We start from the raw sequence: 18,142 nt of genomic DNA, 5'->3' as shown, positions 1-18,142 counted from the left end.
TATCCATTGCAAAAACTGCTTTTAACTAATGAAAAATAATATGAAAATTTCTGCCAGAATGTTAACACCTACTACAGAACGTAAAGAAAAAAACAACAAAACACAGTGCAAGATTTGCTTTGATTGCAAAATATATTTTTTACTGTACTCTACTTGACCTTAAAACTTTTAACATCTAAAATTACTTCATGACTAGCTAGATCAATTGTGCTATGAGTCTCTTAGAAGTTTATTATTCAGGATTTGCCATTACATAAAATAAATATTATTATTTAACAGTAAATTAGTAAGGCAGTACATGACACATAGACTAAATTATCATATTAAATAATCTAAAGATGGGATTATTGGGTTTCTGCATTGAAGGGGACACCAAGATGAGGTACACAAGCAAGGGACTCGTTAGACACATTATCTTTATAGTTTACACAAAGGAAATATAAATGGAAGATACACTACAGAATAGATCAACCATGATCCCATGCCTAAATTCTCAATAACTGTAGCATTCTTTCTTGCTCAACATTTCTTTTATTGGTCCATTTCAATGGCTCTCTGAAGGGAAACAGTCTGGTAATGTTATTTTTCTAGGAACAAATAGAATAGAATAAAAATTATAACAGAAGAAAACAAGAACAAGTGAAAGTCTATTCTAGAGAAAATGATGAGGATAAGGAAAAAGATCATAAAATATAGGTCAAGATAGAATTTTAAACTGAAGGTAAATAATTTTATTTTGATTCTGAAAGAAAACAGTTAATGGGGAAAAATGAGAAAATAAGCAATAGATAAAATGCTCTTTGTGATATTTGTAGAAAAAGATCTGTATGTTCCACTAACTGGCTCACTTGCTAAAAAAAAAACATGTGTTTCATAAAATGAACTTGAACTAGAATTTATATAGTGGTATGTTGATGGTTATAATGGGACTTGAGCTTATACAGGTAAGTAACGTGGCAGGAGCATTGGATTGTAATGTTTGTAATAAGAATAATTAAGATTCTAATACTTACTAAAAGTAGACATTCAATTGCTCCAATTATGAGATTAGATTGACAGGAAGGATGACAATATGGATGGAAAAAGAGGTGCACAAACATTATGAGACTAGGAAGAATGGAGAAATGCAGCTATGAAGAGGGTGAAAAAAGAAATCACAAAACAGAGGAAGCCAAAAGTTTTTAAAAGGTATAGGATTTAACCTTGATAGGTGAAAAAATCTTTGCCATTCCTTTTCTGGAGTGGGAGATAAGAAGAAAATGTAAGAAAGCTCTTCCTGAGGAAGGTGCCACAATTTTGCTTAGTGACTTTTGTTCTTCCTAAAGACTTCAAGATTTACACTAAAATATTAACAAACATCTCCACCTCAGCATATTCCAAACAGCTGGAGCAGTATTACAGAGTGAAGTAAAAGCATTCTGGATTCCTTTTTTTTTTTTTAAGATTTTATTTATTTATTCATGAGAGACACAGAGAGAGAGAGAGAGAGAGAGAGAGGCAGAGACATAGGCAGAGGGAGAAGCAGGCTCCGTGCAGGGAACCTGATGTGGGACTCGATCCCTGGACTCCAGGATCACTCCTAGACCCAAAGGCAGACACTCAACCACTGGGTCACCCAGGCGTCCCACATTCTGGGTTCCTTACACAGAAGACCCACTTAGTTCTGCCATATGGTTTCTTTTAGGTCAACACCACTCTTACTCAATGTGCCTTCAGTGAATTTAGTCATATTATGACTGCTGTTAGAGTAATTCAGGTCTACTAACTATTAGTAAAACTTAATAATGAAAGAAAACCCCAGTTTGCTAATGAAAACCTGAAAATGAAAGTATAATTAGGACAAAACTATTACTTTTATAATAATTAACCATTCAAAATATTATTGCCTTAGTGGCAATAATTCATTCAAAATGTCAACAAGAGCCCCTACAGTAGGAAGATCAAGATAGGACTTACTTTTTAATATTTCACTTACCGATACAGTTAGGTTCTCCCAAATTATGTCAGAGGCAGAAATATTTGACTCCTTCCATTCCTTTAATGTATCATTGCTAGGATTATGTGGTTCTACACAGTTACACCTGAAAAGGCAAAATAGTGTCTTTTGTTAAGTAAGTATCTTTTTGTCACTGTACTCAAAATAAATGTGTGATGAGTTCTCTTCCCCAGTTATAACTTTCCATTGTCTGAGAGAAAAGTAGTTACATCATCCTAAACTCCAAGACACAGTTTTCCCAGAAAGCAGGATAGATATATTGTCAAGACATTAGACTACTTTATAGTATTTTCTCTAATAAGACCTGTCTCCCAGTGAGAGGAAATTCTTAAAAGTGTGGGTTAGATCACAAGGCTTCTGGGGCCTTTGAAATTAGGATGCTTCTATCCTTTAGCATGACAATTTTCTCCTAGTTATGGAAAATATTATAAACATCCAAATCTATTATTATAATTTACTTATTTTATTAATATTATAGAACCATATCAACAGAAGTTGTTCATTTATACTCTGAAGGTCATTTATTATATTGCTAATTAGGTTGAAGAAAGAACCCTTGGTATCTTAGAATATACTATTCTTTGTGATGAGTGAGAGTGTTATTAAAATAAATAAATAAATAAATAAATAAATAAATAAATAAATAAATAAATAAATAAACAAAAGCTTTTTGAGTACCTCCTACATGGAAGGTAACATAATGAATGCTGGATGGGCATAAAAGCAAAAAGAAAATGCAAGCATTGGCCATAGTGGTATTATTATGTAATAGAAAGCAGTTGTTGAGTTCATGGTTCTTTAACTTTAAAAATAAATCAGAAGAATACACAAGCAAAGAGATTATCAACAGATTAATGGTCTTAGATGTTAACTTCAATTTACAAATTCTTTGTTTCCAAAAATTCATTCACAGACTATTTGTCTTTCAGAAAGTATTTTCTTATAGAAGTAGTTTATAAAAATGGTGGTTGGGCTCCCAGATTAACCCATTATACTGCATAACTTAAAAGTTATTTGAACTGCTGTTTTAGTGGCATTAAACTGTAGAATCTGGAATGCCTGGGTAGGATCAGTGGTGAGTGTCTGCCTTTGGCTCAGGGCGTGATCCCTGGTCTGGAGATCGAGTCCCACATCAGGCTTCCTGCATGGAACCTGCTTTTCTCTCTGCCTATGTCTCTGCCTCTCTCTCTCTCTCTCTCTCTCTCTCTGTTTCTCTCATGAATAAATAAATAAAATCTTTTAAAAAATAAACTGTAGAATCTAATTATCATTACTAACATCCTTTCTATAAAACATATCATACTGTTTCTACGTGGCAAATCCCTCTGCCTAAGCAACAGTCTCTCTTGTGTCTTCTACATCAGGAATTTGGTCTGCTGTTCTTTACACCATTCATTCATGCTTCAAGTGTGTCTATTATTGCAAGAACTCTACTTGGGCAATACAAATAAGCATGCTTCCTTCTCTCACTAAGGAAGGTCAGAAGATTCCTTAGCTGGGCTTATTTGGGGCTGAGCCTCTAAGAGGGTAAACGGTTCCAGTGAGAAAGCTGGTGACAAGGGTTTTAAGAGATTGGGATATGGAAGCATTAGCTAGCTACTATGGGCAGCTACAGTGAAGTGACCTCCATGGTAGCAAAAGGAAATGCTACAGCAAAAGGGAAACAAAGGAACCTTAGATGCAGTAATGGATATACATTAATGCAATTTATTTAAAACTATAGGTTCCTAAGTCTCAGATTGGCTGTACATAAAGCTCTATTTTTTACTGTCTGCATGGTCATGGGAGGATCATTCAAGCACTCTAAATCTTGATTTCCAACTGCAGTAAAGGACTGTTCAGTAGAATCCCAAAGAGGGTCTGAACTAAGGCAAGGGCTCATACTAAACAAAGAAGTATAAGAAGAGATAACACTGAAAATGTGGAAACTAATTGAGAGTCTGATTATATATATATGTATACGCACACACACACACACATACACACTTGATTTCAGAAATCTTCTCTCTACTACTGCACACTAATACATCCCTTTTCCAGTGAAGTTAAATTCCCTCCATCAAAAAGGTTAGAGTCCCCTGGAATCTCTAGTCAGGCTGATTAGTAAGGTCTGCTACTATACAAAGTCAGTCCATAAAGACTAGAAGATGTAGATGTTATTTCAAATGTGCCAACTCCACCACAAAGTAGTAAGACACACGAAGAAACAGGGAAACATGGCCTAAATAAAAGAGCAAAATCAATCTCCAGAAACTTCTCTTAAAGAAATGGAGGTATATGAATTACTTGACATAAAATTAAAATAACCATCATAAAGATACTTAAAGAGCTCAAGAAAACAATGCACAAATAAAATGGGAATATCAACAAAGAGATAGAAAATACTAAGAAGAACCAAACAGAAATTTTGGTGTTGAAAAATATAATAACTAGACTGAAAAATTCTCTAGAGCAGTTCAACATTAGGCTCACACAAGAATCTGTGAATACAAAGACAAATCATTTGAAATTTTCCCGTCAGAAAAACAGAAAGAAAAAAATGAAAAGGAATGAAGAAAGCCTAAGAAATGTATTAAATGCCATTAAATAGGCCAATATATACACTACAGAAGTCCCAGGAGAAAAAGAAAGAGAATAAGGAATGAAAAGCTCACTTAATGAAAGAGGAAGGAAACTGACATCCAGATTTAAGAAGCCCACAGAACTCCAACCACAGTGAATTCAAAGAAATACACACTAAGCACATTATAAGTAAACTGTCAAAAGTCAAAGACGAGAATTCAGAAAGCAGGAAGAGAAAAGCAATTCACCATGTGTAAGAGAACCCCCATAATACTTTCGGTGGATTTTTCAGCAAGAACTTTGTAGGCCAAAAGGGAGTAGGATGACACATTCAAAATGCTGAAGGGGAAAACTACTAACAAAGAATGCTATGTCTGTAAAAACTGTTGTTCAAAAATAAAGAAGAAATAAAACCTTTCTAGACCTGGAAGAAAAAAAAATCTGAGAAAGTTCATCACCACTAGACCTGCTTTGCAAGAAATGCTAAAGGAAATTCTTCAAGCTGTAACACACAAACCCTGAATAGCAACACAAAAGCATATGAAAATATGCTTGCTAGTAAAGATAAATATACAGACAAAAATAATACTGTAATGAAAGTGTGTAAAAAATCACTTTTAATCCTGGTATAAAATTCTGGAATAAAAAAATGTTTAATTATTATCATTATAAAATATGTTAATGGATACATGATAGAAAAAATGTAGTTGTGACATCAGTAATATAAAGTGTGTAAAGGGGAGAAAGTAAAAGTGAAAAGTATTTATGTGCAATTAAATTTATCAGTTTATTAATAGATTGTTATAAATATAAGATGCTTTATTTAAGTCTCCATGGTACCACGAAGAAAATAGCTGTAAAACAAACACAAAACTGCGAAGGAATCAAAGTCACTACAAACCACCCCCCACCCAGAAAAGAAAGAAAGAAAAAGATTAAAAGAGGGATAAAAACCTATAGGACAGAAAGCAAATAACAAAATGGAATAGTAAATCCTTCCCTACCAAGAATTGCTTAAATGCAAATGGATTCAACTCCCCAGTCAAAAGGCATGGTATAGATGAATGGATTAGAAAAAAATCCACTAATATGCCTAGAATAAATTTTTTGTTTAAGGATACACATAGGTTGAAAGTTAAACAATAGAAAAAAGATATTCAATGCAAACAGTAACCCAAAGAGCAGGGAAAGGGGCATAATTATAAACTATAAAATGCACTTTCTTAAAGATTTTATTTATTTATTTGAGAGAGAGACAGAAAGAGCATGAATGGAGGGTGGAGGGAGCAAAGGGAGAGAAATAAGCAGACTTCCTGCTAAGAGCAAGGAGCCAGACATGAGGCTTGATCCCAGAACTCTGGGATCACGATGTGAGCTAAAGGCAGATGTTAAGAACTGAGCCACCCAGGCACCTGATAAAATATACTTCAAGTCAAATATTATAAAGAGACAAAGAAGGACATTGTATAATGATGAAAGGGTCAATTCACCGAAAAGATATAACAATTAAAAATGAATATGCACCTATCAGCAGAGCACTGAAACATAGAAACACAGACAGAATGAAAGGAAAAGACAAATAGTAACAAACAACATTAGATTTACAGTACCTTAATTAATTAATTTATAATTATGTTTAAAATTTTTAATTAAACATTTTATTTTAATTTCAGTGTAATTAACATACGGTGTTATATTAGTTTCGGGTGTACAATGTACTGATTCAACAATTCTATCCATTACTTAGTACTCATCATGAGGCGTATACTCTTTAATCCTCATTACTTATTTCACCTAGCCCCTAAACCCACCTCCCCTCTGATAACCCTCAGTATATTCTCTATAGTTAAGACTTTCTTGATTTCTCTCCCTCTCTATCTCTCTCTCACTCTTTTTTCCCATTTGCTCATTTGTTTTATTTCTTAAATTCTCAATACCTCACTGTAAATAATGGATAGTATCCAGACAGAAGAGAAATAAGGAAACAGAAGACTTGAGCAACACTATAGATCAAATGAAGCTAACAGCATATACAGAACATTTCAGCCAACAGCAACAGAATATAGTTTTCTCAAGCACATACAGGACATTCTCCAGAAGAGATTGCATGTCAGGTCACAAAACTAGTTCTAACAAATTTAAAAAGACTGAAATCATACTAAATATATTTTCTAACCACAATGCAATGAAACCAGAAAACAGTAAGAGAATGAAAACTGGAAAGTTCACAAATACATGGAAATGAAACAACACACTCTTGAAGAACCAGTGAGTCAAAGAAGATATCAAAAAAAAAAAATTAGAAAATATCTTGAGACAAATGAAAATGAAAACACAACATAATAAGACTTAGGATCCAGCAAAAGCAGTATTAAGAGGGAAGTTTATAGCAATCAATTCCTACATCAAAAATGAGGAAAAATCTAGGATAAACAACCTAATGTTAAACCACAAGGAACTAGAAAAAGAGCAAACTAAGCCCAAAATTAGCAGAAGAAAGGAAATAATTAAAATCAGAGCAAAAATAAACGAAACAGACTAGAAAAACAATAGGAAAGATCAATGAAATGGAGTTTGTGTTTTGAAAAGATCAATAAAATTGACAAACTTGTAGCTAGACTAAGAAAAAAATAGAGAAGACTCAAAATTGAAAATGAAGGAGGTGGTATTACAACTGATGCTACCAAAATTAAAAGAGTTATTAAGAGATTACTATGAGCAATTATATGCCAACAAATTGGATAACCTAGAAGAAATGGACAAATTCCTAGAAACAGGAAATGTAGCAAAATTGAAATATGAAGAAATAGAAATTCTGAATAGACCTATAACAAGTAAGGAGATTGAATCAGTATTTTTAAAAGTCCCAGAAAAGAAAAGCCCATGATCATATGGCTTCACTGGTCATTTCTATCAAACATTTAGAGAAGAATTGATGTCAATCCTTTTCAAACCCTTTCACAAAGCTGATGAGGAAGAAGCACTTCCAAATTCATTTTATGGGGACAGCATTACCCTGATACTGATGCCAGAAAAATATACTATAAAGAAGAAAAATTGCAAGCCCATAGTCTCTGATGTATATTTATTCAAAAACCCCCACTAAAATAATAGCAAATCAAATATAACAGCACATTAAAAGGCTCCCACATCATGAAATTTATCCCTGAAATGCAAGGGTGATACAACATACAAAATATCAAACAGTGTAATAAACCACATTAATAGAATACCACATTAATAAAAGATAAAAATCACAGGATCGTCTTATTAGACGCATAAAACACATTTGACAAACTCAACACCCTTTCATGATTAAAAAAAAAAAACACTCATGAAACAAGGAATAGAAGGAAATTATCTCAATATAATAAAAATATATATGGCAAGCCCACAGCTAACATCTTAATCAATAGGGAAAAACCAAAAGCTTCTCCTCCAAGATCAAGAACAAGACAAGGATGACCACTCCTGCCATTTTAATTAAACATAGTACTGGAAGTCCTAGGTAGAGTAATTAGATAAGAAAAAGAAATAAAAGGCATACAAACTGGAAAAGAAGTAAAATTATCTTTTGCAGATGACATAATCTTATATGTAGAAAACTATAAAGATACTACACATAAAAATCTGTTAGAAGTACTAAATTAATTAAGCAATATTGTAGGATAAAAAATCAACATATAAAACTCAGTTGAACTTCCATAAACTAGTAAGCAATCCAAAAAGAAAATTAAGAAAATAACTGTATTTATAATAGCATTAAAAAGAATAAAATACTTAGGAATAAATGTAACTAAAGATGTGAAAGATGAACATTTAAATTACAAAACATTGCTGAAAGAAGGTAAAGACATGAATGACAAGCTATACATGTGTTCATGGATTGAAGATTTAATGTTGTTCAAATGCCCATATTACCCAAAGTGGTCTACATATTTCCTGTAATCCCTACAAAATCCCAGTGGCATTTTTCACAGAAATAGAAAAATATAATTCTAATTTTCACATGAATCCACAAAGGATTCTGAATAGTCAGAACAATCTTGAGAAAAATAGAATAAAGTTGGAAGACTTACACTACCTGATTTTAAAACTTATTACGAAGCTAGAATAATCACAGAGTATGGTACTGAAATGAAGACAGATATATAGATCGATAGAACTAAATAGAGAGCCCAGAAACAAACCTTCATGTATGCAGTCAAAAGGTCTTCAACAGGACAACGGCAAGACACAAATGGGGAAAGGATAGTCTTTTTAAAAATGTTGCTGGGAAAATTGGATATCCACATATAGAAGAATGAAATTTTTTCTTACACTATATATAAAAACCAATTCTAAATGGACAAAGACTTAAAAATAAGACCGGAAACTATAAAATTCCTTCAAGAAAACAGGGAAACAGCTTTATGACCTTGGTGTTAGCAATGATTTCTTGAATATAACACCAAAATCACAGGCAACAAAATCAAAAATAGGTAGTGGGACTTTATCAAATTATAAAACTCCTACATATCAAAGAAAACAGTCAAGAGAATGAACAGGTGTTAATATCCAAAATATATAAGGATTTCCTACAATTCAATAGCAATAAAACAACTTGATTAAAAATGGGCAGGAGTGCCTGGGTGACTCAGTTGGCTAAATGTCTGATTCTTGATCTCAGTGTCATGAGGTCAAGCCCCATGTGGAGCCTACTTTAAAAAATGGGGTGAGGAAGGAAAAGGACTTAAATAGAGATTTCTCCAAAAAAAAAAAAAAAGACCTACAAATGATCAATAGCTATATTTAAAAAATACTCAACATCATTAATCATCAAGAAAATGCAAGTCAAAACTATAAGGAGGTATCACCTCACACCTGTTAGGATGACCGCAATAAACAAAACAAACAAAACATGAGAAAAGAACAAGTGTTGGTGAGGATGTGGAGAAATTGGTACCCTTGTGCCAATATTGCTGTTAGGATATAAAATGGTGCAGCCACTATAGAAAATACTATGCAGGTCCCTCAAAAGATTAAAAATACAACTACTAAAAAAACAAAAAACAAAAAAAAAATACGACTACTATATAACCCAGCAACCCCACTTCTGACTATTTATCCAAAAGAATTGAAGCCAGGATCATGCAGAAATATTTGCATTCCCATGTTCATTGCAACATTGTTCACAACAGCCAAGAGGTGGAAATAATCTAAACGTCCATCTACAGATGAATAGATTAAGAAAATATGATATATATATGCAATGAAATATTATTCATCCATTGATAAAAGAAGGAAATCCTGTCATATGCTACCACAAGGATAATTAAACATTGAGGAAATTATACTAAGTGAAATAAGCCGGTCAGAGTGGAACAAACACCTCAGGATTCCACTTATGAGATATCTAAAGTAGTGAGACTTACAGAAACAGAAAGTAGAATGGTGGGTTCTAGGGCCAGGGGAGGAGAAATGGGAGTTGTTCGTCAGATACAGAGTTTTAGTCATGCAGTATGAAAAATTTCAAGAGATCTACTGTGCAACATCTGCTGTACTACATACTTAAAATTTTAGTAAGGAGTCAACAGGATAGACTTACTGAATTCTTAGAAAAGCTTGAAGATATTCAAGCACAGAAGGCAAGAAAAAAAGAAAGCGGTCAGCAATTCTAGGAAAGATAAAAGGTTTTACAAGAAAAGCATATTCCAAAGAGGAAGAAACTAAAATATGAAATGATTTTGAGCAGCTCATGAAATGTTAAAAAGGAGAATTCATTTGACCACAATGTTAAGAACACTGCTGGTTTTTATTCTTCAGTATTATATTATATTTGAGTTATTTTATTTGTGGTTTTCTTAGAGCTTACCATATACATCCAGCTATTGGAGTACACTAATTGCTGGCTGATTGCTCTATTGTTTTTTACAATAACCTAGAAGCATAAACTGCTCTGGTGATCTGATCTGATTAAATTCTAGCTTCTCTGCTAGAGGTCATTGTTTGAAGTTTTTCTGACCCTGGAAGGGCTCTTAGCTGTCTTTCCCTGGTTCTCTCTGGAACACTAGGTGGCCTATTGTTAGCCTGTGTCTCTCATACAGCTACCTACCACCTCTTAATTGCCTTCCACCAAAGCTTCTATTATTTATGAGAGTCTGTTTTAGGCTATGCTTTAAAGAAAACCAGTACTTTTGTAGAGAATTTTGGGGCCCTCCCTGGGCAAAATCTCTGAGGTTTGGCTCCGGAGTTAGGAGCCTGGACAATGTTATGTTTTTTTCTGAGTGATTCCCTTGCTTTAGGAGTAAGGAACTGGGCAAGGGTAGAAATCAAGGCCTACACTTTGGGTGGGTCTGGATGAATGAAGGTAGCCCCAAACTGTTGGATGCACTGACTCAACATTTAGTTTTCATAACTCATGCAGGGGATGGGAGTGGAATGATAAATGCTTGCAACCTACTCTTCTTGAGAAGATACCACTGTTCTCCCCTGGAAGTTAGAAGGAGAAGGGGCCCGTGTTCTTAGCTATACTTGCCTAGGATGAAGCTTCTATCATACTGAGCTGGGTGCCCCTCCACTGCTTTTTTTTTTTTAAGATTTTATTTATTTATTCATGAGACACAGAGAGAAAGAGAGAGGCAGAGGCAGAGGGAGAAGCAGGCTCCCTGTAGGGAACCCGATGCAGGACTCGATCGCAGGACCCTGAGATCATGACATAAGCCAAAGGCAGATACTCAACCACTGAGCCACCCAGGTGCCTCTTCATTATTGCTTTTTAAAATGGTTTTTACCAGTGTGGTTATTTCATAGCAGAGAGGGAATTGTTTGAGCTTCTTATGTTACCATTCTGGAATTATCTATTCAGAACATTTTGTAATGGCATAGGAGTCATGATACTAGAGCCATAGAGAAGGATATGTAATCACTGCACACTACTTAGCTCTAGAGTGAACAATGTAGAGAAACAACCTAAATTTCCATCAATAGGTGAATGGATAAAGAAATTGTAGTACATACATACAATGGAATATTACTTAGTCGTAAAAAAGAATGAAATCTTGCCATTTGCAACAACATAGATGGATCTAAAGGATATAATGCTGTAGAGAGAAAAATGGAGTCTCTCACGTCAAATAGAAGCCTGCGTCAAGCAGGGGCCTGCATGAAGCAATGACACAAGCACTGAAAAGTGCTACAGGGAGAAGCTATCCTGCAACTAATATCAGCTGACCCCCCAGAACTGATAACAAGCAGAACCAGAGGAGGTCCACAGGAACTTGAAACCAATTAAATCCCTTTAAAAAGGGAAGGATTTTGGCAGCAAAATGTCAGACTCTTCAGACCTGACCCTTCTATGTTTGGCTACTTAAAATAGGCAACGGCCACCAAAGCCCCTGCCTGATTAATCTCTGAATAGGACCGAGATCTTTCACTGCTTGAGCATAAGAAGCAGTCTAAGTGCCCAGAACTGACCCAGACCAGACTGAGGCCTTATGTCAAATGCAGACCCACAGACCAACTTTACGTTTGGTCCTTTGGTTCATTAACATCCAACACCTTTCTGTTATCTTGTTTGTTGTGTGGTTTGTCTTCTGTCCTGCTCTGTATGCTATGTAAGAAGCCAAGTTTAATGACACGGTGAAATGTCATTGAGTTTGGTATCCTGAACCTGCTTTATAGTTATGATTTAACTTTGCTTTTATGATTGAATAAAGCTGACCTTGTAGAAAGACACAACTCGTGTGTGTGCCTTCATAGCATGCTGATAACAAATACTAAGTTAGATAGACACAAATAGCACATCATTTCACTCATATGTTAGAATTTAAAAAACAAATCAAATAAAGAAAACAGAGACAAACAAAAAACCTGACTCTTGGGCAGCCTGGGTGGCTCAGCAGTTTAGCACCACCTTCAGCCCAGGGCCTGATCCTGGATACCTGGGATAGAGTCCCATGTCAAGCTCCCTGCACGGAGCTTGCTTCTCCCTCTGCCTTGTGTCTCTGCCTTTCTCTCTCTTTCTCTGTGTCTCTCATGAATAAATAAATAAAATCTTAAAAAACAACAACAACAACAACAAAACCTGACTCTCGAATAGAGAACAAACTGGTGGTTGCCAGAGGGGAGGTGTGTAGCGGATGGGTGAACTAGGTGATGAGGATTAAGAATAAACTTATGATGAGCATTGAGAAATGTATTGAATTGTTGAATAATTATATTGTACACCTGAAACTAATATAATACTGTATGTTAATCATACTTCAATTAAAAAAAATAAAAATAGAAATACATTCAATCCAGTAATTCCACTAGCATGTATTTACCCAAAGAAAGGAAAATACTAAATTGAAAAGATACATGAACCTCAGTGTCTGTTGCAGGATTATTTACAATAGCCAAGACATGGAAGCAACTCAAGTGTCCATCGACAGATGAATGGATAAAGAAACACACACAATGGAATATTACTCAGCCATAAAAAGAATGAGATCTTGCCATTTGTGACAACATGGATGCACATAGAGGGTAGTAGGTTAGGTGAAATAAGCCAGAGAAAAACAAATACTATGTAATTTCACTTCACTTATATATGGAATCTAAAAAACAAGCATATGAATAAGCAAAACAAAACAAAACAAAAACAAAAACAAATAAAAAGCAGAAATAGATCCATAATACAGAGGACAAACTGATGACTGCCAAAGGAGAACAGGTTGGGGAATGACCAAAATAGGTGAAGAGGAGTGGGACTTACAGGCTTCCAATTATGGAATGAGTACGTCCTGGCAATAAAAGGCACAGTATAGGGAATAGAGTCAATGGTATTATAATAGCCTTGTATGGAAACAGATGGCAGCTACCCTGTGGTGAGCACAGCATAACATATACAGATGTTGAATTGCTATGTTGCACACCTGAATCCAATACAACATTGTGTCAACTATACATCAATTTTAAAAATTAAAATATAAATACATTTGTGAAATGCACTATAAATAATTCTAGGCTGCTAAGAAGGTAAATAAAAGGAGAGCCACACCTTGAATCTGGGTGCTTAAGGAAAACTTTAAGAAAGTGGTGTTTGAGCTGAGATCTACTAAAAAGTGAACAAAATTAAGTAAGAAATGGTATGGGCAGGGTGGTGGAGGGGGTGGACTAGAAAGAGCAAATAGCAGGTGGGAAGGCCTGAGTCAAGGAGCAGATAGACATACGTAGAAAGTTTAGTGTGGCAGAAGCAGATAGACAAGGCCCAGACTGCATAGACTGAGCATGGAGGGCCCTCAAAATTATTTTGAGTGTTAAAATGAGAACACTAGGAACCTTTTGAAGGATTTTTTTTGAAAGATTTCTTAATCTTATTCCATTATCTCTTTGGTTTTTGTGATTAATGTTGGTTTTGCCGTCCTCATACAAAGCCCACATCATTCATTGAAAAGATCAGATCTAGGCATTATCTAGAACAACTGCAGCTCAGGCTTTCAAAAAATGGCATTAAAGGAAAGTGCTTAGGTCACTGACAGGTCTTGCAAGAAGAATCAGTGGACACAGTAGACAACTGCATTTGGCACCCACCAAAGGGAAGTGTGGGAGGCAGATCAAGTAATTCCTGAAGTTCTGGACCACCACAGATATCAATGTTATCATGCATAAAAGAGCTGCCTATTACTACAAGGCATCCTTTCTTAATCCCAGGAATAAATTCCAATATGTCCAGGGACAAATTTTAACATGAATGACCTTTCCATAGTTAATGAAGATGCTTAGACACTGGTCTAGGAAGTAAAAATTAACAGTAGAGCTGCCAGCAGCATGTCTATAGTCTGAAATCAGATCATTACTTATTTCTCAAAAGTAGAACCTAGAGTACTGAAGAGGTGGTGAGTGAGAGGATGGATTAAATAGGTGCTGGGTATTAAGGAGGGCACTTGTGATGAATGCTGGGTGTTGCATGTAAGTGATATATCAGTAGATTCTACTCCTGAAACTAATGTGACACTGTATGTTAACTAACTGGAATTTAAATAAAAACTTGGAGTGAAAAAAAGTAGAACGTAAGCACTCACATTGATCTTGGATCCTCCAAATGAAGGTTTAAGGATTACACCTATGATAGCCTTCAATATACCCAATTGTGCCTACAATGTCTTGTTTAGAAACTCTGGTTCTTTCACAGTTGTGCCAGGATTAGATGAAAAAGCAACAGTGAAAAAGCAAGGCTTATAGGTCTTCATATGTCTTGCTACTATTCTGCTTATACATATATGAACCTGCCAAACTCTGTCTGTAAATCAGTTCAGTAGTAAGGGAGAGCATGTTCCCATGATGGGAAATCCCCCAAATTGAACATTCTGTTACTCTGCATCAGAAAAAAAAGCTCAACACCATAGGAGTTTGATGGGAAAACATTTTCATACTCTGAACATTTGTTAAAAGTAAATTTATTGATGATAAAAGGAAACTATAATGCAAAATAGGAAAAATATGCCAAATTTCTTGTAGGAGTAACATAATAAGAAAGAATTAGCATTATAGGAGATGTATACATTAAATGGGAAAATATATATATGTGTGTATATATACGTATATTTATATACATGCACATACACACATAGAATTTTATTTGAAAGGAAGAATTTCATTTAAAAGGAAGTTGGGAACAAAAACATTTACTAGCCCTTTGATCCCATTTATATTACTAACAAAGGGCACATCAGTGGAGATTTGAGGTTATTCATTTGCATATTTTAGTGAAATCACTAAACAAGCCAGCTCTTCTGTTATCTAACTGCACTTAAGTAACAAAAACAAAGCAAATTGCTAGTTCTGACTCATTTGAATAATAGGCAAGTAAACTTCAGACATAACTGATTCTAAAATAAATTCTTCAAAGCTATAACTCATGGCTTTACTTTGATTTACACTGGGAAAATTGATCATCATTTCAAAAGAAAAATTAGTCACTGCTTAACAATTAAAGTACCAACACATTTTAAAACAGGACTGATTGAGATGACACCTTCATCTCACCAGGGGATTCATGGAATAACTTGGTTCTTGGGAACCAGTACCATAATGTCTGGCTGTAAGACTGGCCCATCCATCCTCAACAGCAACCTGGCCAAATTTGGGTACTGAGTGCGTCCAGACATTGGCCTCCAGGCCAATTATCTGCACCCAGATGTAACAGATAGATGGGCATTCTGTTCACATCACCTTTGGTCACCCTGTGATAGAGAGTTTCTAAAAGCAGCGAGGCCAGGATTCTTTGGCATGCAGAGGACGGTGTCCAGACTGGAACACTGGGTGAGGCCAGTGGCTGCAGTAGTAGCCAATCAATATACATTTCATCTTGAGGATACTAAGACCCCTGGGGCTTTGATTAAAGATACTTGGGAAAATGAGATGAAGGTTAGACTTGCCATCAAACTAGGAGCTACAGTGGAATATTCAGCAACGTGGGCTAATCAGATAGATACAAGCTCTGTTATGCCAGTGGAACCTGAATTTGGAGGGCAGCAACATATGGAAGATACAGTGTCAAAAGTCCAACAGTGTAGGATCCAGTGCCATCTTTAGACACAGAGGTCAATGTTAGGGCAGGTATGACACGATCCGTAACTGCAAATATAGGTGCTAACATGACTCTGTCCGGCAGTGCTATTATGAGGAGTGAATCCCCCAGATCTGTGATCAACCTGTTAGGATATATTTGTTCAGAAACATTCTCTTCATCAGTGAAATCTCAAGGAGCCTAATGTTTCTGCTCATGAAATTTCCCTTTTTTTGGAAAACAAGAATGTTGACCACTAAATCATATTGCATGAGGCAGTACCGCTTTCCTGAGCAACTACTTATTCCAATGTCTAAAATCCATTGTGCAAAATGCTCTAGGGGGTTAGAAATTAGTGTGTATACTTACATCTTTAGTGATGGACTTTAAAGATTACTGTGGTAAAATACACTTTCTGCTGAGAGACTTGATTTTTATAAAGAATGAAAATATAGCTGTATTAAGATTATAAATAGAAATGCAATAAATCTCTCTTAACGCCTAAAGAAGCCATATTAGCTATTACGAAAAAATAATTTGCTGCATTTCTGAAAAGAACTTTCTGTTGTCTACCATCGGTTTTCCAAAAGCAAAGGAAGTCCTTAAATTTTTCTTATTTCATGTCACTTGTGATTTGTGTATATGATTGACAATATAACTAGAGTGGAACTTATGAAAAAAATCTAAGCTTGGATCTACCAAACTCTTCTTGCATCTAAAACGTCTATTTTCCCTTTTTACTCAACACTTACTACATAAAAATGTATGAAGCCCAGGGGTTTTCAGGTGGTCTTCTCTAAAATTTTGATTTGTCTTGATTTTATCAACCTTGATTTTATCAAGGTTATTTGTCAGCTTTCCTGGAAGGGACAGATTATTCAGTATTTTTTCTTCCCCTTTTCTTAATGCCACCTACCATTCTTAAGGACATTAAACAATACTGCTGCCTTAGTTCTGAGTAGAAAGAAAATTAAAGCTTCCATTTGGAAATACTGACGTGAATCTTGACTCATCCCTTTCAACCTATTTGACTTCAGAAAACTGCACAACCTCTATGAGTTTCTGTTAACTCATTGTACATCAAATGTAATTATAACAATTGTGCGGGGTTGTGTTGAGGCTTAGAAGAGGTATCATAATATATATAAAGCTTCCGGTACTATTCCTAGAACTTAGTACTCAGTATAAAGTAGCTATCATTACATAAGCTTGCTATGTGGGTTACAAAGTACTTTGAGATAATAGTAAACCAACAGATCATGCCTATGACTAGTAGGGTAGGTATCTTTGTCCTCATTTAAAAATGAGAAGCTAAAGCTCAGCAGCAGGCTGGTATCAAGAAAGGGATCTATTAGGGCACAGAATTTCTGGTCAAAATTTCTTTTACAAATGGAGCCCTTGAGGTGAGGGGTGGGCAGAGGAGGCTTCTTTGGCTTACCATTGTCTTATTTCCAGTCTAATTTTATTCTGTAGAAGAGTCAGATGACTGAGAATATTCTGAAACTTTGGATATTGGCCTCAAGGATATCTATTTTATTACTCCAAGAAAGACCAGGTAGGTTAGGATATGACAAGGTACAGCATTAACCCACAAACTAAAATATTTATAACTATGCCCAAAGCTATACTTAGAAAACAAATATGTACCAACGACTTTATTCTTCTAAAAACTCTTGTTATGTAAGTATGGTAAGAAATTTTGTTAAAAGGACAGGTATCTGTAGTTTTTTTTCTCTGCATAAATGGTTAGAACTTGAAAAAAATGTAAAAATAAATATTTTAAATGGTCAGGTCTAGGGCCTCCAAACTTGTAAGGCAGAAACATTTTTCATATTTCTGAGATCTTTTAGCTCCCTAGGGATGGTTCTGAGAAGAAAGTAAACTGAAGGCAGTGTGAGGAAGAACAAAAATGCTACCTGCCCTTCCCCCACCCTCCTCACCCCAATGGGATCCCCAGCTAATTAAGCAGGTGGGAGTGAGGAAGCAAATGGCTTGGAGAGCTGCTCAGAGACCTGCCAGGTAAGACTTCAAGGTCCTATTAGATGATAGGG

At 35.3% G+C, this 18,142-nt stretch overlaps 1 protein-coding gene and 1 pseudogene across 7 annotated transcripts in view; one reads left to right on the top strand and one right to left on the bottom strand.

The window, feature by feature from the left end:
- Positions 1–18,142, bottom strand: part of SLC4A10 (solute carrier family 4 member 10) — a 285,396-nt gene that overhangs the window by 41,063 nt on the left and 226,191 nt on the right. For all 7 annotated transcript variants that reach the window (XM_038584657.1, XM_038584660.1, XM_038584661.1 and 4 more), the window contains one exon: positions 1,976–2,081. In XM_038584657.1, coding sequence (XP_038440585.1) covers positions 1,976–2,081 — 106 coding nt within the window. The remainder of the gene's footprint in view (positions 1–1,975; positions 2,082–18,142) is intronic.
- On the top strand, positions 15,614–16,296 carry LOC102157255 (annotated as a pseudogene).

Source organism: Canis lupus, chromosome 36 (assembly GCF_011100685.1).
Source record: "Canis lupus familiaris isolate Mischka breed German Shepherd chromosome 36, alternate assembly UU_Cfam_GSD_1.0, whole genome shotgun sequence".
NCBI lineage: Eukaryota > Metazoa > Chordata > Mammalia > Carnivora > Canidae > Canis > Canis lupus.
Note: the sequence above shows the minus strand (reverse complement) of the source record. Positions and strands in the feature narration are given on the sequence as shown.